The 22,463-nt window shown below is 42.9% G+C and overlaps 1 protein-coding gene across 1 annotated transcript; it reads left to right on the forward strand.

The window, feature by feature from the left end:
- Window positions 1-3,137: 3,137 nt before the first annotated feature.
- On the forward strand, window positions 3,138-19,524 carry LOC311226522 (piggyBac transposable element-derived protein 4-like; the record flags this gene model as incomplete). Its single annotated transcript, XM_084311944.1, has 5 exons — window positions 3,138-3,185; window positions 3,277-3,452; window positions 3,549-4,152; window positions 4,435-4,904; window positions 19,509-19,524. The coding sequence occupies 5 exons, from the start codon at window positions 3,138-3,140 to the stop codon at window positions 19,522-19,524; spliced, it is 1,314 nt and encodes a 437-aa protein (XP_084168070.1).
- Window positions 19,525-22,463: the final 2,939 nt, after the last annotated feature.

Raw genomic sequence — 22,463 nt, forward strand, 5'->3', positions numbered from 1 at the left:
GCCATGGTCTGCTTGGTTTGATTTAGGGGAGTGGTCTGCCCTGCGGGGGGCCCCGACATATTGTGCAACACCACTGCATACCATTGACTCAGAAAGGTCTGTTTTATTGAAATCGTCACAGCAGTATAGTTTGTTTATACTTCAGAAGGATGATATTTAAACATGGTCCCCAAAATGAATGGAAGCGAATGAGGAGCCTGACACCTGGGAGAAATGGGGGTGTTGCAGCGTTGGGGATGTTTAAAAAATATAATTTAATATATAATATAATAATTTGTGCTTCACCTAAAAATTTGGTCAGCAGCCTACTAAAGCTACAGGAATAGACAACATGCCCGCTAGTTTCCTTAGGGATGCAGCTCAGGTTATTTCCCCCAGTATAACGCATATTGTGAATCCTTCCATAGAATCTGGAACGTTTCCAAGTGAGCCTAAGCTGGCCAGAGTAATACCACTTTACAAAAAAGGCAGCAAGCAGGACCATGGTAACTACCGGCCTGTGTCCATCTTATGTCATGTCCAAGGTCATAGAAAAGATTATATATGAACAAATTGATCAATATATTACATCCCATAACTTGCTACATGAATTTCAATCAGGGTTTAGAAAGTCCCACTCCACAGACACCTGTCTTCTGTTGTTGACAGAGTCTGGCTATGGGGCGACAATAATATGTTCATGAGACATGGTTTCTCCCTTCAGCCTTTAATCGGCGTGGTTTATTATTTACATTGGCACACAGCAGCACATGAGTTCTCCTCTCCGTGAGAGGCAGGTGGGAAGAGATAGAGGGGGAGGAGACATCTCCTTAAATACCCTCTACCTGGCGGTAGCATTAGCGGCTCCGCCTATAGCGCCCTCTAGTGGAAACAGTTATGCATAGTTAGACAGTTACTAGCAATCATTATAACCTCTAACTTTAACATCTGTTTCTAACAGATCACATTAAGAAAGAGATAGACAGAGGAAATCTCTGTGGCATGGTGATGTTAGACCTCCAAAAGGCATTTGACACGGTGGACCACACTATCCTCTTAACGGTTCCCGGTCGCGGCTCACGGCGACGTGATGAAGTGACGTCATCAGTTTGTGCCTCTCTGTATCGAAAACTTTGTCCATTTCCGGGTTTTTTTCGGCGTGGCATTATGACGTGTCCTTGAAACTACACGCTACTTTTTATTTTGTCTTGATAAACCAATAAATGAATGAACCAGGATCATTTCAATTCGATGCTAAATAAACTTTTACGCACGCGTAAAATGTGCCAGATATAATTTTACATGCGTTACATTTTTATCAATATCTTGGTCATTTTTTTAGATAGAATGAAACAGAAAAGTTTGGGAGGAAGTGATGAAGGAGGCGGAAGTTTACTGCCAGAAAGCAAGAGTAGAAGAAGTCTCCATGTGCACGTAAAATCTGTCCAAAAGATAATTTCTGTGGGACAACACCGTTTTTTTTAGTAGTTATAGTTTATAGTTAGTAGTTCGACTTGTATAGCAGTAGTAGTAGTTGTAGTAGTAGCAGTAATAGTAGTAGTAGTAGTAGTAGAAGTAGTAGTAGTTGTAGTAGCAGTAGTAGTAGTAGTAGTAGTAGTATTAGTAGACTTTAGTAGTAGTAGTAGTTTGAGCTAACATGCGTCGAAGTCAGCGTGCTAGCAATGTGCCCATGTGGAGGTCCCTCTACGCTGGAGATCAAGACATGAGAGATCTATTTGGTGATGATACAGATGAAGAAGTATCTTCAGATGGTTCTGATCATGATGACGTTGATGATCCATCGTTTGTTGGTGATGGTGACGAAAGGTCCACTGATCATGACGACAATGAAAGGTAAAGACACTTATTTTGGACTTTGATTGCTTTTGTTTTTGTCAAACTTGTTGGGAAAGGCAAAGAAAGGCTTTCACATGATGAATGCACATGATAAGTGTACATGCTAAGTGTACATGATGAATGTACATGACAAGTGTACATGCTAAGTGTAAATGCTAAGTGTACATGATGAATGTACATTACAAGTGTACATGATGAATGTACATGTACATGACAAGTGTACATGATGAATGCACATGATAAGTGTACATGCTAAGTGTACATGATGAATGTACATGACAAGTGTACATGCTAAGTGTAAATGCTAAGTGTACATGATGAATGTACATGTACATGACAAGTGTACATGATGAATGTAAATGACAAGTGTACATTATAAATGTACATGATAAGTGTACATGGTGAATGTACATGATAAGTGTACATGGTAAGTGTGCATCAAGAGATTCCTTGTTGAATGTTGAAAATAATGTGCTTTTTATTGTTTTCTACAGTGAGGAGGAGGAAGGAGCAGAAGGAGCAGAAACTCTGCCTTCAACCAGTTCTGTGAGACATGGAAGGAGGGCACAAGACAGGTGAGAGACTTATTATTATTATTATTATTATTATTATTATTATTATTATTATTATTATTATTATTATTATTATTATTATTATTATTATTATTATTATTATTATTATTATTATTATTATTATTATTATTATTATTATTATTATTATTATTATTATTATTATTATTATTATTATTATTATTATTATTATTATTACTGCTTTTGTTTTAGTTATTACTCTGTTCATAAAAGTTGAAAATAATGTATTTTTACATGTCATTGTCTACACAGCAATGATTTGCCTGGGACATCTAGGGGGGCAGGGCGTGCCCAAGCCCGGTCCAGGTCAAGAAATGACCCAGACAGGTGAGAGACTTATTATGGATGTGTATTGCTTTTTTATTATTACTAGGTTTGCAGACGTTGTACGCAATATATACAGAATGGAATATTGAGTGTATATACAGTGTGTGTGTGTTGTATGAGCAGTGTTTTATATGTACAATGTGTGTGCCATTTATGTGCAGACATGATGAGCAGCCTGCTCCACGCCGACCCAGGACAACCCGGGCCAGGCCAAGACGTCCAGTCCAGGCAGGAGATCAGACGCCCTGGAAGACGGACAATGATCCTGATCCAGCCCCTCAGCCCCTCCGGTTCATGCCGCGCAGACCCCCAGGACCGCAGCTAGACCCCCATGCCACGTATACACCCAAGGAGCTCTTCATGCTGTATTTTTCCATGGATACCATGAAGACCCTGTGTATCAACACTAACAAGAACGCGGCAAAGAACCAGGCAAGTTTCAAGTTTCTTTATTAGCTGTAGTTTTATATGAAATGCTTTTTCCTGTAAAATGTGACTAACTGAGTTACAATACAATATACAGGCACGGGGGCAAAAGACCAAGTGGGAGGATGTCCAGGCCGATGAATTGTACAAGTTCATCGGCCTGCTGCTGTACATGGGGCTCGTCCCACTGTCTGCGCTCCAGGACTTCTGGAGGGTCAAACACCTTCTCTCTGTGCCCCTACCAAGAATGGTCATGTTCCGGGACAGATTCAGGTATAATATATATTCCTGTATAGTGTACATCGTGTCCCATATGTTACTTATGTTTATAGTGTCGTTATATGACTTATAATATGACTTTGACTTCAGGTCAATCTTGTGGAACCTCCACCTGAGCGATCCCGAGGAGGATGCCAGGAACGACGCCAGGAAGGGAACACCGGAACACGACAAACTGTTCCGCATCAAGCCGCTCATCCTCGACATTGGTGAGGCCTGCAAGGTGCACTACCACCCTAAGCGGCAACTGGCAGTGGATGAGAGGATGGTGGCCACGAGGGCACACACCGGCATGACGCAGTACATGAAGGACAAGCCGACCAAATGGGGGGTCAAACTGTTTGTGCTCGCTGACTCGGATAACGGCTACACCATCGGCTTCAATGTTTACCTAGGGAAGGCACACGTTCATACAAGTGAACACGGCATCACATATGATGCTGTTGTGGACCTCCTTGATACAGGATGGCTTGGGACTGGATATCACATTTATGTTGATAACTACTACACCAGTCCCAAGCTGTTCAAGGACTTGCTGGCCATGAAGCTGGGAGCCTGTGGAACCTACAGGGAGATCAGGAAAGACGTTCCCAAGGGGAGACCTAATGCCCTCAGGATGAAGTGTGAGAGAGGTCTCATCCGCTGGATCAGAGAGGGGTCCCTGGTCTTCGTGAAGTGGATGGACACAAAGTTGGTATGTATGTGTGTGTATGTATGTATGTATGTATGTATGTATGTATGTATGTATGTATGTATGTATGTATGTATGTATGTATGTATGTATGTATGTATGTATGTATGTATGTATGTATGTATGTATGTATGTATGTATGTATGTATGTATGTATGTATGTATGTATCTATGTATGTATGTATTTGTTATTCTTATTCGTGACTTTGTTCTGTCTAAATGTCTACTGTGAGCAATTTGTAGTGTCAAATTTCTAATGATTCATTTCTATTCTATTCTATCTAGGTGTCTGTGTGCTCCACCATCCACCCAGCAATCACACCTCCTGGTCAGAAGGTCAAGAGGAGGGTCAAGGCGGCCGATGGGACCTGGTCGGTTGTCTGGTTTCCGTGCCCCACCCCTGTGATCGAGTATAACAAACACATGGGCGGAGTCGACCTATCCGACCAGCTGATCCAGTATTACTCGACCCACCGGAGAACTGGCCGGTGGTATCGCACCATCTTCTTCCACTGTCTCGACATTGCTACCACCAACGCCTACATTCTGCACTGCGAGATATGTGAGGCGAAGCAGGAAGCGCATCTCTCCCACAAGGAGTTCATTTCAGTGATGATGGGGGAGCTGTGTGGACTGGACAGCACAGGAGCTCCTCTTGACAGGACCGCAAGCCATCTCCCTGTTCCCATCGCCCCTCCCGCAGCGGGCGCGGACAAGAGCCAGAAAGCCACCGCTGGCCGTAAGATCTGTGTCCGGTGCACCAAGGAGGGGAGAAGGAATCTGACCGCGTGGAAATGCCAGAGATGCGATGTCGCCCTCTGTCTAATTTTAGACCGCAACTGTTTTACAGAGTGGCACAATTGATCATGGAACACAGCCTCTCCTCCTGCTGGAACACAGCCTCTCCTCCTGCTGGAACACAGCCTCTCCTCCTGCCTCTCCTCCCGCTGGAACACAGCCTCTCCTCCTGCCTCTCCTCCTGCTGGAACACAGCCTCTCCTCCTGCTGGAACACAGCCTCTCCTCCTGCCTCTCCTCCTGCTGGAACACAGCCTCTCCTCCTGCTGGAACACAGCCTCTCCTCCTGCTGGAACACAGTCTCTCCTCCTGCTGGAACACAGCCTCTCCTCCTGCTGGAACACAGTCTCTCCTCCTGCTGGAACACAGTCTCTCCTCCTGCTGGAACACAGGCTCTCCTCCTGCTGGAACACAGTCTCTCCTCCTGCTGGAACACAGTCTCTCCTCCTGCTGGAACACAGTCTCTCCTCCTGCTGGAACACAGCCTCTCCTCCTGCTGGAACACAGTCTCTCCTCCTGCTGGAACACAGTCTCTCCTCCTGCTGGAACACAGTCTCTCCTCCTGCTGGAACACAGTCTCTCCTCCTGCTGGAACACAGTCTCTCCTCCTGCTGGAACACAGTCTCTCCTCCTGCTGGAACACAGTCTCTCCTCCTGCTGGAACACAGTCTCTCCTCCTGCTGGAACACAGTCTCTCCTCCTGCTGGAACACAGTCTCTCCTCCTGCTGGAACACAGTCTCTCCTCCTGCTGGAACACAGTCTCTCCTCCTGCTGGAACACAGCCTCTCCTCCTGCTGGAACACAGTCTCTCCTCCTGCTGGAACACAGTCTCTCCTCCTGCTGGAACACAGTCTCTCCTCCTGCTGGAACACAGTCTCTCCTCCTGCTGGAACACAGTCTCTCCTCCTGCTGGAACACAGTCTCTCCTCCTGCTGGAACACAGTCTCTCCTCCTGCTGGAACACAGCCTCTCCTCCACGCCTTTGTCCCCCATTGTCCTTGTGCTGGTCGATGTCCCAGGCAAATCATCGCTCTCGTTGTCGAGGACAACGGATGGGTCCTCATCCTCAATTTCGTCCTCCGATTCTATGTCCGACTCCGACTCCACTCCTATCATCCTGTATAATAATTCTTCGTCTTCTCCAAACATACTGTGTCTGTGCAGCTGGGACACACACATCACACGGGGCTCACCTCGCCTCATATTCAGCCTCTCCTCATGCTGGAACACAGTCTCTCCTCCTGCTGGAACACAGTCTCTCCTCCTGCTGGAACACAGTCTCTCCTCCTGCTGGAACACAGCCTCTCCTCCACGCCTTTGTCCCCCATTGTCCTTGTGCTGGTCGATGTCCCAGGCAAATCATCGCTCTCGTTGTCGAGGACAACGGATGGGTCCTCATCCTCAATTTCGTCCTCCGATTCTATGTCCGACTCCGACTCCGACTCCACTCCTATCATCCTGTATAATAATTCTTCGTCTTCTCCAAACATACTGTGTCTGTGCAGCTGGGACACACACATCACACGGGGCTCACCTCGCCTCATATTCAGCCTCTCCTCCTGCTGGAACACAGTCTCTCCTCCTGCTGGAACACAGTCTCTCCTCCTGCTGGAACACAGCCTCTCCTCCACGCCTTCGTCCCCCATTGTCCTTGTGCTGGTCGATGTCCCAGGCAAATCATCGCTCTCGTTGTCGAGGACAACGGATGGGTCCTCATCCTCAATTTCGTCCTCCGATTCTATGTCCGACTCCGACTCCACTCCTATCATCCTGTATAATAATTCTTCGTCTTCTCCAAACATACTGTGTCTGTGCAGCTGGGACACACACATCACACGGGGCTCACCTCGCCTCATATTCTAACGTAAAAAAACAGCTCCAAAGAACTCCAAAAACGATTGTGCTGCTGCTGTTCAAAAGATACGTCTGCTTCTTTCTCCTGCTGGAACCCAGCCTCTCCTCCTGCTGGAACACAGTCTCTCCTCCACGCCTCAGTCATATGTGTACTGTATATGTATATTGAATATCCCACAATTGTGCGTTACCGTTTTGACAGGTGCAATATTTTTTTTTTGATACGCCTTAGGCATCCTGCACTCTATATGACTGCACTCTAGTCATATGTGTACTGTATATATGTATATTGAATATCCCACAATTTAATTATTTAATTATTTTTTACTTTTCTACTGTAAAACTTTTTTTTTAACTTTTTTTTGGAAAAAAATTACTTTTACTGACTTTGTAAAAGAAAAAGCATACTGGTGATAATTTCCAGTTGAGAATCAAAATTTCGTCTGTGTTTATTACCTGTGTATGGAGAAAATAATGGTTTGTAAATTGAATTCTGATCTGTTCTCTCTTGTTTATGTAAATATACTACCTGAGGGTGCATATCCACTGTTTTATATCCTTGATTTGATATGTTTGCATTGGTTCATACTAAAAAGAACACATTTTCTAAATCCGATTTTGTGTTTTGTGTTGTACATTATGCAGTATACAGTATATACAGTATTATACAATATGAAAACTAACTGTCAGGTCATATATGTGAGGCTGTGCTGAAAAAAAGATACAAAACATACCATGGTAAAACATTTTAAAACATTTTTAAATGGAAATTATACAATTTAAATCAAAATTAGCCAAAACATTGAAATATCCCAGGACCCAGAATGTAATTGTCTAATTCAATAATTTTTTATTTCTCCACGTGGTGAATACACAGGTCACAACATGTTTACATGAACGTTTTGGAGTTGTATTTGGAGTGTATTTGGTGACTGTATACACTGTAAGGGAACGTCAGGCTCCGGCCCCCCCCCACTTCCGGTGATGAAGCTAAGCTACGCTAACGGAGCGACTGTTCCCAAAGCTAAATGCACGCACAGAGACAAAAAAGGTATGTATCTTCTTGTCTAACTCCAGGGAAGATGTTAAATAAGCTAATTTCCCAAAATGTTGGAGTTTTCCTTTAAGGGAGACATGACATGCTGGTTTGATGAAATGTATAGTGTAAATGAAATGAATAGTGTATGTATATTCAATAGTAGTATTGATAGTATATTAGCCACTGTATACTGTACATGGTCTGCTTGGTTTGATCGGGCCGCCGAGCCATGGTCTGCTTGGTTTGATCGGGCCGCCGAGCAATGGTCTGCTTGGTTTGATCGGGCCGCCGAGCCATGGTCTGCTTGGTTTGATTTAGGGGAGTGGTCTGCCCTGCGGGGGGCCCCGACATATTGTGCAACACCACTGCATACCATTGACTCAGAAAGGTCTGTTTTATTGAAATCGTCACAGCAGTATAGTTTGTTTATACTTCAGAAGGATGATATTTAAACATGGTCCCCAAAATGAATGGAAGCGAATGAGGAGCCTGACACCTGGGAGAAATGGGGGTGTTGCAGCGTTGGGGATGTTTAAAAAATATAATTTAATATATAATATAATAATTTGTGCTTCACCTAAAAATTTGGTCAGCAGCCTACTAAAGCTACAGGAATAGACAACATGCCCGCTAGTTTCCTTAGGGATGCAGCTCAGGTTATTTCCCCCAGTATAACGCATATTGTGAATCCTTCCATAGAATCTGGAACGTTTCCAAGTGAGCCTAAGCTGGCCAGAGTAATACCACTTTACAAAAAAGGCAGCAAGCAGGACCATGGTAACTACCGGCCTGTGTCCATCTTATGTCATGTCCAAGGTCATAGAAAAGATTATATATGAACAAATTGATCAATATATTACATCCCATAACTTGCTACATGAATTTCAATCAGGGTTTAGAAAGTCCCACTCCACAGACACCTGTCTTCTGTTGTTGACAGAGTCTGGCTATGGGGCGACAATAATATGTTCATGAGACATGGTTTCTCCCTTCAGCCTTTAATCGGCGTGGTTTATTATTTACATTGGCACACAGCAGCACATGAGTTCTCCTCTCCGTGAGAGGCAGGTGGGAAGAGATAGAGGGGGAGGAGACATCTCCTTAAATACCCTCTACCTGGCGGTAGCATTAGCGGCTCCGCCTATAGCGCCCTCTAGTGGAAACAGTTATGCATAGTTAGACAGTTACTAGCAATCATTATAACCTCTAACTTTAACATCTGTTTCTAACAGATCACATTAAGAAAGAGATAGACAGAGGAAATCTCTGTGGCATGGTGATGTTAGACCTCCAAAAGGCATTTGACACGGTGGACCACACTATCCTCTTAAGGAAGTTAACAGCGATAGCCGATATAAGTAGGGATGCTCGATATTGGCTTTTTTTACCGATACCGATATACCGATATTGTCCAACTCTTATTTTCCGATACCGATATCAATCGATACCGATATATGCAGGGTCCCCCCCCCCCCCAAAAATGGAATAATTTCAGGTAATTAACATTACATATCTCTTGTTGTGGAATTAACACAACATTATGCATCCTTTTGACAATAAATAAAATCAGAATTTGTTCTTACTTGCTTGCCTGGGTAAATAAAGGTTATAGAAATGTAAAAGAAACGATACCGATATTTTCCGATATCACATTTTAATGCCGATATCGGCCGATAATATCCGTAGGCCGATAATATCGGACATCCCTAGTTTTAAGGGTATGGCCACAAACTGGGCCAGCTCATACTTGAGGGGAAGGGAACAACGTGTAGAGGTGGGAGGGGTCCTTTCAGATCTGAGGTCGGTGGACTGCGGGGTCCCTCAGGGAAGTGTGCTGGGGCCCTTGTTCTTCCTTCTTTATATAAATGACACGCAGTCAGCCTGCTCATGTGATCTCCTGCTCTATGTTGATGATTCGGCTCTCATGGTGTCAAACAAAAGCAAAACGGTTATTGAAAGTAGACTTAGCATGGAGTTAGGAAATGTCAGTCAGTGGCTGTCAGAAAATCAACTGTCTCTCCATTTAGGAAAAACAGAATCTATTTTATTTTCTACTACAAGGAAACATAAAAAACAGGAATGTTTTAAGATAGGTAGCTCAGTTGTCACCAGTACCAAATCAGTGGTGTATCTAGGGTGTACTTTAGAAAACACACTCTCAGGGGAAAGCATGCCGAAAAAGGTAATAGCCAGGTTAACAACAGAATACAATTCCTAGCAAGAAATTCTAAATACCTAGACAGGAAAGCTCTTAGAGCACTTGCAAGGGCATTAGTTCAGTGTCATTTTGACTATGCTTGCTTGTCCTGGTATGACAGTGCCCCCAGCAACTTGAAGAATAGACTTCGAACTGCCCAGAACAAGCTAGTTAGGATAGTCCTGCAGATCCCCACTCGTACTCACTTAGACCAGCCCCACTTCAACAGCCTAGGGTGGCTCAGGGTGGAAAAAAGAGTATCCATGATAAAACTATGCCTAGTCTATAGGATTTATAAAGGGGAGGTGCCAAGCTACCTTCACAATTACTTCCAATATGTAAAAAACAATCATAGCCATGAAACCAGAGGGAGAGACACAAACATAGTTTAGTTTAGATTCAAACTAATTTCGTACGGCCAGCAGACCTTCCTTTACTCAGCTGCAGTACTGTGGAACAGCCTGCCCAGCAGCATTAAACAGGTCCCCGGGTTAAATGGCTTCAAAAAGTATGTACGATCATGGCTATCGGCATAGGAAAGAAAGGGTAACATATTTATTTATTATTCTTTTATCTTCAACTGTATATGCATATTGTACTGTATGCTCATTGACCGCCAGCTATTAGTAGCGTGGTCTGGGGTAATTCCCGAAGGGCTGAGTAATAGCCTTATACCTCAATTCTACTATAAATGTTGCCGTTTCTTGCCTGTACACGCTATTATTCCCAAATCAAATCTATATCATAGGTATTATGTTTCATCATGAATGCATGAAAGGGGGGGGGGGTCGTTTCTGATTATTTGATTGCCAGTAACGGCATTCGTATTGAACACTAAAAACGCTTATCAACCAATCGGTATAAAAGCATTGCACGATCAAGCAAAAATGTACGTCAGATAGTCCTTACCTGTCATCGGGAGTATTCCAAAAATAATATTCCAATTGTTTGATCGCCATCTGGTACATCCGATGTCCATTTGATCCATGACATAACCCACCACAACATATGGATCGGGGATATTTGACGCGCTTCAATGCAACCGGGAGAACCGCTAGACTGGCCCGAGAAAGAAAAGTGAGCCCGGTGACATTTGACCATTGCACAGGCCAAGATACAAGGTTTCAAACGGTGCTCGATACCGCCGTCTAGCTGGATGCGGCCGGTATTGCACTTTGGCAATCTCAGACTCATTCCCTATGGTAACACCAAGGTCACTGGATGAATAATGAATACAAATATCGAAAAAAAGGAAAAACTATCAAATAACGAGTATACTCGTTGTTGGCGTTCAAGTGTCGGCTCCCAATAACGAGTAAACTCGTTGTTGGCGGGGAATGAGTTAATGTTTTATGATGTTGTTATATGTATGTTCTGTTTTTTAATACCAGGGACCATGATGGAAATAAGTGCTTGCTTTTTATCATGTTTTATACCTTGGATGATGTCTCTAATCCACAATAAAATCAATCAATCAATGTACAGCTGTGATATGAAGCAGGCAAAGCGTAGCATACATGTACAGCTGTGATATGAAGCAGGCAAAGCGTAGCATATATGTTCAGCTGTGATATGAAGCAAGCAAAGCTTAGCATACATGTACAGCTGTGATATGAAGCAAGCAAAGTGTAGTGTATGTATTCAGCCAGGAACCAGCAATGGTTCCCCCAAACTTTTTTCATCAGTGATACAGTATGAAACGATATGATGGGATGCAATGCAATACAACTTTATGAATCCCCTCACAATCACAATTACATGAACATTGTGTATTTTTACGATCATACTGAGTGCATACACATCATACTGAGTGCATAAATAATGTTTCATTCCATAGAAATCAAGCTGCTCGTTGTAAGTTTGTCAATGACAGCTAGAGGCTGCATGGCTTCCCGGCAGTCGAGAAGCCATTCACAGTCATTTCTTGTTTCAAAGAAGATACATATTATACAGTAGTCACAGTTATTTGAGTTTAAAGAGATTTTTTCTTCTTCTATAGGGACCCCATTTTCACATCAGGGGACCATATGGACCGATCCCAAGGTTGCTGTAAAACGATGTTTTGTTCAATCAAGGAGGAACATGACAAACCTCTTTTTTCCATTTCTCTTTCAAATGAAGCCAAAACTTTACGCAGAATCCCCTTGGCACTCACATTATATCTGTTTGAAAAGTCTGAAGTGCTGAAGAAGATGACGTCCTGATCAACACAAAATGACAGTACAAAGGGGATTGGGGTTATAAACCTTGTGTCTTTGAATGGCGCCCTAATGATGCAACAGTATGTTGTGGTTAAAACCATCAACTACCTTCCCTCCCTTCCGCAATCAGTGTATTGATTGCGGGACAATGAATGCGTTTGATTGAGGCCCTTCGTAATAACTTCAAAGGACAATCAACAGCCAGAGGAAATGATGACCAAATCACAGTTAGTTGAGGACCCCTGGCAGCAATAAGCCAGACCTTGTGACACTTAAAGGGGCCCTATTGTGAAATTTCCTGTGTTTTGCATTGTTTTTACAGAATGAGAGGTTGTCCCAACAAACACATACTATATTTCAAGATGTGCAATATGTGCATTGTGCCTTTTCTGCAGTTCAGCTGTGACAAGAACCACCCTCCCTCTAGAAACAAGCCATTCAGAATTGCAGCCACAATCGCCTTAGTTAATAACGTGTATGTGCATGTGAAGAGATCTTGAACCAAAAATATGTTTCTGACAACCTTTTTAATGGGAAGTTTGATATGAGTCATATTTAATTTAATTTAATTTCAAACCTTTATTTAAACTCGATACAGAGCAAAAAAAGGCATATCAAATCACACAGCATATAAAAGCTTTAAGGACTGTTGGAGTTCATTCCATGTGCTAGGAGGCATCATAGCACAATGCAGATTGACCCTGTTCCGAGCAAACTCGAGGGACCTTAGGACCAGCCAGTCACTAGAACAAGTCCCATCCAAAGGACACAGTGATGAGTGTCATATCTATCATTAATCAGCTTGTCTAAAGCTGATATTATGTCATTAGTAACTAAATACATTGCTCTTGACCTGTTGTTTATAATTCCTTTTTGTTTTCTTTATTTTAAAATGTTTTAAATTTAAAAGAAAATGTTTATTATGATTGTTCTGTTTGACAGAGCTAGATACCGTGATTTCTTTGGAGGAATATGGAGAATACATGTTCAAAAAGAAACTTTTAATTAATTAATTAATTCATTCATTCATTCATTCATTCATTCATTCATTCATTCATTCATTCATTCATTCATTCATATATATCATTAATAATGAATCTGAGGGCAGAGTGATATGCAGAGTCCAAGGATTTAAGGGTTGAGGCCGCAGCATGCCTATAAATGCCTTACACACTGACGTCTCCCTGATAGATAATCTTGGAACCAATCACATGCATTTCTATCCAAACCAATAGTAGCTAATCTTTTTAAGAGTAAATGGTGGATCGACTGTATCAAAAGCTTTTGACAGATCAATAAAGGGGGAAGCACAGTGTTTCTTCTTGTCTAAAGCTGATATTATGTCATTAGTAACTAAAGAGATAGCTGATAATGTGCCATATCTTATCAATATGACTGGCTCTGAACCCGGATTGGTGTGGGCATATAGTCTGACAGTTTGATCTCGTTACAGGCACAGAAACAGCCCGTCAGTCTGAAGAGAGGGGTATAGAGGATGCTAGAATGCACAATCCTTTTTTCAGGAAAAAAGGTATCCAACAGGGTTGTCTTGTAAACAGCTCGCTCTTGCTTATTCACATTTCCACCCAAATAGACAAGCTTTTTTATTTTGTTCTACAGTATACATGCTGAATACATCTCCTACTGTACCTTAGTCAAAACACCTTTGCAAAGTCCATTTTTGCAGTAAATTTTTTTGCTCTTGCAAAGTTTATATCCCATCCGTGTTAAGTTTCACTTTCAGTTTTGGCAAAGTTGCAATGTGTTTGACCTCCTTTGATTGATGGGCAGTTAGCTTGTTAGATTTTGAGGAATATCGTATAGACCAGATCAGTAGAGATCACTCAGGGACCCCTTTTCTCCTACTCTGCACAATAGTGAATTATAAAATCCAGGTAAAATATCCATTGGATACCTTTAAGTTTAAGTTTAGTTAAATGTATTTAATTATTTATAAGAAAGGAAAAAGAAAAAGAAACTTGAACAAGGAATAATAAACTTCAAAGTTGCAAGATTGGATGATGAATGGACATCAAATCAAAGAGAGACGGTTGTGATGCATTACAAGAAAAGTGTTACATACCTTTGTTAATTTCCTTTGCAGTCCTTTTCAAATGTTTTTTCGAATAATGATACTGTAGATGTCGACTGTAGTGATGGGAGTAGGTTGTTCCAAAGAGATAGTCCTCTGTATTTCAATGTATACTAATTAAGGGAAGCCTAACAATAGGGAAGATGAAAGTCCTGTCTGGTGGCCTATGAGTGAATATCAGAGGAAACCTGGACTAAACAAGAAAGTTGCGCTCAGTAGAGTGCAAATCTCCACCAGGCAGCACACTATTACACTATGACACTATTTCACTATTGCACTATTGCACTATTACTCACTATTACATAGTACATTGGTATCTGTTTATCTTTAAGGCAATGACTGGATATGCTTAAGGTCCCCAGAGTGCAGACTGAGCTTGGAAATGCCCCGGCTTCTTGGAATGATCTTCAACTCTCGCAAAAAATCAATACCACTATCCTATGGACAAACTTCCGTTTGTAACTTTTTATTATTTAGTATTTTGAAAGAGAGACATGTGGCTGCCCAATCATCATCATCAGGTGGCTTCTTTGTTCCGAAGGTTGCCTATCACTCTCCAACCCATTCTTCTTCTCTCCAACTCCGTGACTCCGCCTCTCACTCCGCTCCAATCACAGACGTCGTCTACCCAGCCTCTTCTTGGTCTTCCACTTCCTCTCTTTCCATCCACCTTCCCCATCATCACCTTCTTGAACATCTCCCCGCTGGATCCTCTCAGAACATGCATGCACAACTCCATCTTTCTCTTTTTCAACCTCTCCAGCAGCTGTCCTCCTTGCATACCCGCTCTTCTCAGTACCTCCTCATTCTTGATCTTATCCTTCCATGTTATCTTCAGCATCTTCCTCAGCGTCCACATTTCAAAAGAGTCTATCATCCTCTTTGCCTCCTCATTCAGTGTCCATGCTTCTGCTCCGTATGAAAAGACTGACATAACATACGTTTCCAAAATCCTTGTCTTCGTTTTCCAACTTATGTTTCGTCTCAATAATTCCTTATGGTTCCAGAATCGCCCTTTGCAATTCCGGTTCTTCTCTTAATGTCCATGTTAGCTCTTCCACCTTCACTGATCCAGCTTGCAAGGTACATGTACTCCTTCACTTGTTCAAGTTTTTCTCCATCCACCTGTATTTTGCAAACAGTTCCTGGTGTTTTTTCAATGATCATTACCAAACTGAATTAAAATACATAAGAGGATAATCAAAAAGTTAAATTAATGAATGTGAATGAACTCTACTGAAGATACCAATTGACTGTATAGTTTAATAGTATTTCCATGTAAATTCTTCCTCTGCTATGACTCCTATTTTGTGTGAGGAACCTGATTTATTTCAAGATTCATATTTTTGTTTCCTCTATGATTTAAAATGTTCTCTTCAATTTTATTCACAACCAAGGACAAGACACACAAGGCATTTGTCTCATCAAGATTTGAGTGATTTTGTGAGGTGCGCCCAATAAGTTCCAAAAGTGACTGTAATAATTTGTTAAATAGTTCAGCTTTTAATAATGCTTTGAACCGGGAGAAACGTGAAATATCAAGTCAAGATGATATGATATGATATGAAATGTTGGCCACTTTGCTCCGCTGTCTGACTGAGGATGGATGAGAGATATGAAACACTGTTACCTCATCATGCCCTCTACCTATAGGTGCCACCGCTGGCCTAACCCAAGCACAGTATTGTTGTATGTCCGTACACGTTTCCCCTGGAGAATTGCACGCTGTGTGCTACATGTATGAAAAGGCAACTCCAGGCAATGAACACACCCGATTCTCCATGTGCATGTCCGAATAAGGGCTTAAGATAGCTGTTAACGCTATCACAGTGAAGTGACATTCATGAAAGACTCTTACCCTCTGCAGACACTGTAGAACTTAATCAGAGAACGCAGATGATTTTATTTATTTATTTAATAAATATTCAAATTGGCCTCGAATCAAGGAGCACTTGGCGAGTCCTAATCAGCCCAGTGTGTCTGCAACCTCCAGAAATTAGCTGGGGCTAATTATCATCTAAAAGCTTTAATTTGTTTTGCAACAATTCCAGGGGCTGTGTGTGCAGCACACAGAATGGAGTGGTTCCACCAGAGAGACAGGCTCATTCACAACTCCTCTCATCTTCCTTTATGGTGCTGTTGTGGACGAGGACGTTCCCTCTGGACCCTTCCTATCATTACCTACAAAATGCTCACTCTCTCTCTCTCTCTCTCTCTCTCTCTCTCTCTCTCTCTCTCTCTCTCTCTCTCTCTCTCCTCCTCTCTCTCGCTCTCTCCCTCTATCCCTCTCCCACCAGCCACAAAATACAGCAACAGCTTGTAGGTAATTGATCAGGCAAGTGAACTGTAAAATATTCATTTTCTACTTCAACAGCCAGATAAATCTCCGGGGAGGGTTTTCGGGGGAGGACGGCGGTGGAAATATTGCTTATGCACCGCGAGGCAGGAGCCTGCAGCAGCACGATGGTAAGGGGAAGATAGGGAGGGCGGCCATGGCTGAGGCCGGGTGTAGCTGCCAGCGATGGCCAGTCATGCAATTCCCCTAGCTTGGCTTCAGACCAAGAACCCAAATCCCCCCCTTCCTCCTCCTTGTACGTCGCAGGATTTTCGGGGCTGCAGAGTTGAGGAGGGAGCTTGGTTCGCAACCTCCATGACGGCGGAGGCTCAGGTCGGTCTGCCGGAGTCGTGTTTGTGTGCTGTAGCTTCACATGCAAGTGTACATGCTCAAACATGCACTGACACACGTGCGCACACTCAAACGCACACACGCACACACATTGCACATGCACACACACACACACACACACACACACACACGCACACACACACACACACGCACGCACGCACGCACGCACACACGCACACACGCACACACCTACACACACACACACACACACACCTACACACCTACACACACACACACACACACACACACACACACACACACACACACACACACACACACACACACACACACACACACACACACACACACACACACACACACACACACACAGATAGACAGACAAACTTAATGTCCCTCCAATTCTCCAATTGGTGGTGTGTCGACGACTACCTCATAAAGATTGCCCACTTCAGCATAGGGGGGGGACAGGAATTTGCATATGCTGCCTTTGTAATGAGCACACTCTTATGGATGTATCCCCCAGTGTATCTGCCTATGAAGCATGATCAATGAGTCAGCGAATGAAACAGATTAGATACAATGCAGTGGTCAGAAAATCTATGAGGTCCAAATAGTCTGAAAGGTCGAAAACACAATTTATTTTATGAGGAGTGGATTGATCCACCCTGCGGCCTCATTTGCTTGTATGATTGACTCAAGAGAAAGGGTCTCCCAAACCGTGATGACCTGGTGCCCTGACCTTCAGCGCTGGCTCTCCACGGAGGTGTTTGTAACCAACGGCCCTCTGCTCAATGCCTTCAGATGAGCAGAAGGTGACAGAGCTTCGTTTTGACCTTCACTCTCTTCACACACACACATTTGAATTATTTATTTATGTCCACATAAATACACGTATGTCAAGGACATAGACACTCTAGCAATCAGATATTGAGAGACGGTTAGTTACAAAAGTGCCTGATTGGCACCACATTGTTGCATACAAGCAGGATGATGACACACATCATGAAAATAACAGTAGCAGGTGAAAAGGTTACAGACAAAAACCACTTCATGAATATCAAAAGCAGTGTCTCCTTTTAGATTCTTAGAATATTAATAAGGTATTATTAAAATATGTATTATTAAACTAAGTTCATTTTCAATATAAGTCTAGTAATGTATGAATTAGTAAATAAAATATAGTATGTTCTGATGAGTAATGGGATTAAATAAGTGTGTATGGCGACTGTCCAAACAAACTGTAGTCAGTCACCGAGAGACTTAATCAGGGAAATAATGATACCTGCCAGACGCGCCGCTTGTCATAAAATCACTGCTCCAGGATACTGCGTTTGGTTAGTTTATTAAAGTTAAATCAGTTCATATACTACAAAACTAAAGTGAATCACAGCTTGGTTTATCATAGTGTAGCGTGCGGTCAGCAAAGTGTGACTTCCCCGTTCACCCCCTCATCATTACCATACCTGAAACCCGCCGGTGAACAGCTGACTTTTACTCATACTACAACACCACGTGACCCATTTGTGAATGACGTGACCATAACAACCCGAGTTCTCTATACCTGTCACCAACAAGTGTATGCTTCTTCCCACTCCTTTTCAAATATGTAAATGACAAAAGAAAATTAGTTAGACTTTTTTTTTTTTGTTCTTTGTTATTTTTTATTACTTATATACATTTATTATTTAAACGGCTTAAGGCTATATATGTACTTGATGTTTGTTTGTTATGTTGCATATTTGAAATAAACTTCAATCAAATCAAATCAAATAGATGCATCGCGATGCGGACGTGGGCGATTTAAAATTGATTCACAAATGCACTTTTTTTTTTAACTAACTACTGTTGACGAAACGAAACGAAAAGGCGGGACACGGAACTCAGAAGTGCGGAAGTGCAGCACCGCACATTTTCTGTGCACATTGGCTGAGCATTAAAAGTGACCGTATATATAAGCATTATGAAGTTGAAAAGTGATCTGGACAAGAGCCAGACTTAATTGTGTGTTCCTCATGCTTTCAGCTAATATGCATGAAAATAATTGAATAAAACAATTGATCACAATTGATCATCGATAATCATTCTATCATTGCATTGTAGTCCTCTGAATCGTAATCGAATTGAATCATGAGGTAGCCAGAGATTCACACCCCTAGTCTCCTCCATATTGAGCAGCTACCAATAACAGCAGATACTGAACAATGCTAACTGCGTTGCCCTTCTCTTAGAGACCAGCCATCTGGAGGCCCCTCACAACCATCTTGTGTACATGACCTAGCCTACCAAATGTAAAAAAAAAAAACGAAAGGTTTACACATCCAGCTGTGAAATGGTCTATTTTTGTGTGACCATGATACAGTAAAGATGGAAAGACTAGTTGGTAAAGCCTGTACTCTTGCTTTTATAATGAAGATGATAATGCTCTCATCTATACTTCTAAACACGGCATGGGAGAATGGTCTGCAACAGAGAGACAAGCTAACTTCCCTTGAAGTTCCAGTGTTGCCTTTGTCTCTTTGTCTCTGTTGTAGCGCCCTCAAGAGGTGACCTCAGGCATTTGTTAGTGGAAGTTGGGTGTTCTGTTCCGCACACATTCACAGATAAGTCAGATACTGGGGTCAGATATAACCTCCTCCAAGACATTCACTGCCTGAGAGTTAGACCCTACCAACTCCAGCCTAACATCCACTGCCTCAGAGTTAGACCCTACCCAATCCAGCCTAACATTCAATGCCTCAGAGTTAGACCCTACCTGTTACAAAGGATCAGATTAAACCGAATATATATATTTATTGATTGATATATATTGCATAATATTTGTATATCGTTTGATATCCCTTGTATATTCCTTGTACATATACACGGAATATCCCTTTAGCCTAGTACAGACCATAATATTTCATTCTCCTATTGGACAGCGGTCCACAGGCGCCAAGGCCATGCCTCCAAAGTCAGGTTCAAAGTCACCGCCGGGGACATGCCTGGACAAGAATGGTACTGCGCAAGGATATGAGACAGGAGTAAAGCTGGTACTAGTTTATTCATCTAAGCGTATAAATACGTTGCAGGTGGATACAGCAGTGTTGTTACCCAATAAGTTGGAGCCTCACCCACGACACTACGTGCGGTGAAGTATGGCCTGTTTGGCCCCAAATAGAGCATTGAGACCGCGTGCGAATTAATAACTGAAGTGTCAGAGTTTGGCGCTATACCGTCGAGTGCGACATATTTCTATTACGTCAGTAATAGTCTATTTGTGTATAGTGTATCGTGCGGCTAAAGTTCTACAGTGACCAGCATCACCAACGTTTTCCTCGTATCAGCTAGAGTGCTTATCCAGGCTGGGCTGCTTTCATGGCGCTTTCACCCGAGGAGCCCTAGACGAGGACCGTGTGGACATGTACACTGGATTATCTACCCGATGACTGCATAGCCCTTTACGGCTGGATTATATTTGCTTTTGGTCCTGTAATTAATGGAGCGGAGAATCGCCGACGCCCACACGTGTGTGGGATTTACCCTGTGAGGACCCACGTCGAGTCTGCGCCTCAGAGAGCCTGAGGCAGGCTAGCTTTCTTCCCTGTGGAGCTACAGGCTACGGAGAACAGCTGTATTCGTCTGTGGATCAAGATCTTATTGCACCGTCTCCCGTACTCGGAGTCTCCTTATCATCGTTGACCCAGACTCTATTACCGACAGATCCTCTACCCTTGCTGGCTTACAACCGGGGGGACCCTTCCAGTATCTCCCGCTATATATTACTAGTGTACCATAGATATAATTCCCTAAGATTCAGGTTGTATAATTACCTCCTGCGTAACCAGAGAATGGACATTCATTATTGATTTGCCTACGCACATTCCTTTGCCTTATAAGCGCATTCAAAGTGAAATAGAGAAGTATATTATGTACCTTTTGCTGCAATAAATACTTAATTACAACTTTGTGTGGAACCGATTCATTGTGGTAAGTGTTCATCATTATATATATCATGTACTGTATGGCCAGTAATTAAAGTACATTAGACGGTAGTGGTTTAATGATACCATACTTATCAATACAGTCAGGGAATTGTACCCCTCAGTTACACTACCCACTCCAGCCTAACATTCAATGCCTCAGAGTTAGACCCTACCCACACCAGCCTAACATTCACTGCCTCAGAGTTAGACCCTACCCACACCAGCCTAACATTCACTGCCTCAGAGTTAGACCCTACCCACACCAGCCTAACATTCACTGCCTCAGAGTTAGACCCTACCCACTCCAGCTGTGCAAAAGGCCCAATAACTGGGCAGGCATAAAGACAGTGGGATGTAACTCAATGCTAGGCCACGCCCCATTTTGCCAGACATGCCCAGTGATAGTATTAAAACTGAATTCATTGGATTGATATGTATGAGCCAGCTGGACAGAAATTCAGGAAACAAAGGTGAAGTCAATCGATGGTCTTTATTGACAGGAACACACGGAGAACGAGGAACAGTCCTGGAGCCCAACCCTCCACGGGGCTGAGAGGCTCCAGAATGATGACACAACCATGGCTTTTATCCTATGTGGGAGTTCCAAATTTAGCGAGCCACTGGTTAATAATGGATGATCAGACAGGCTTGGTCGTATATGGTAGTCTAAGGATGAATCTGGTTTGCTTCTCTCACTGGCCTGTGGCCGGAGGCCTGATACAGCCATGCATGCACATTAGGTCACACAGGTCATCAGGTCAGAGTATTTCTGGGTGCATGGCCTGGGTGCCTGGCTTGTCACTGGACCCCACAGCCACATTCAGCCACATTCCAGAGAGCTGGATGTCAGAATCTAATCCTTCAGGGGAATATTAATGAATCTCCTTACACCAGGCATGTCAGTTGTTAGTCAGCATATATATTATAGTGGGCTTGAGTTGATTCCCTCAGTTTGTGTGTGCGTCTGTTGAAGTCAGAGGTTCTGTGTAGGATTGTTAGTAACTGTCTAACTGTATGGCCGTTTACACTAGTAACGGTTTAACTGCATATATAACTGTCTCCACCAGTAACTGTCTAGCTGCATATATATATGTTTCCACTCGAGGGCGCTCTAGGCGGAGCCACTCAGGTACACCACCATGTGGCGAGTATATAAGTAGATGTTTCCTCCCACTTCTTTCTCTCCCCCCATGTCTCTCAGTAAGAGAAGACCTATAGAACTGCTGCTTAACATGTGAATAAATAATAATAAAAAAAAATAAAAAAAATAAACCACAGCAGTTTGGGCTCAAGATAGAAACCATGCCTCTTGACCACATTATTGTCGCCCTATAGCCGAATTCTGTTAACAGGTTATGGGCCCAGATAACGTTGGGCGAAATAATAAGGGTAGCAAGCTTAGCTGAAGTATAGGCTAGGTTAGCGCCGGGAGCACCGTGCGGCTAGACGCTAGGCCAACGAGAGCTAAAGCTACGCCTACCACCAACGGACAATGTAAGGGACCAAGCAGCCAGACAAGGAGGA

Source organism: Notolepis coatsorum (assembly GCF_963971535.1).
Source record: "Notolepis coatsorum genome assembly, chromosome: 4".
NCBI lineage: Eukaryota > Metazoa > Chordata > Actinopteri > Aulopiformes > Paralepididae > Notolepis > Notolepis coatsorum.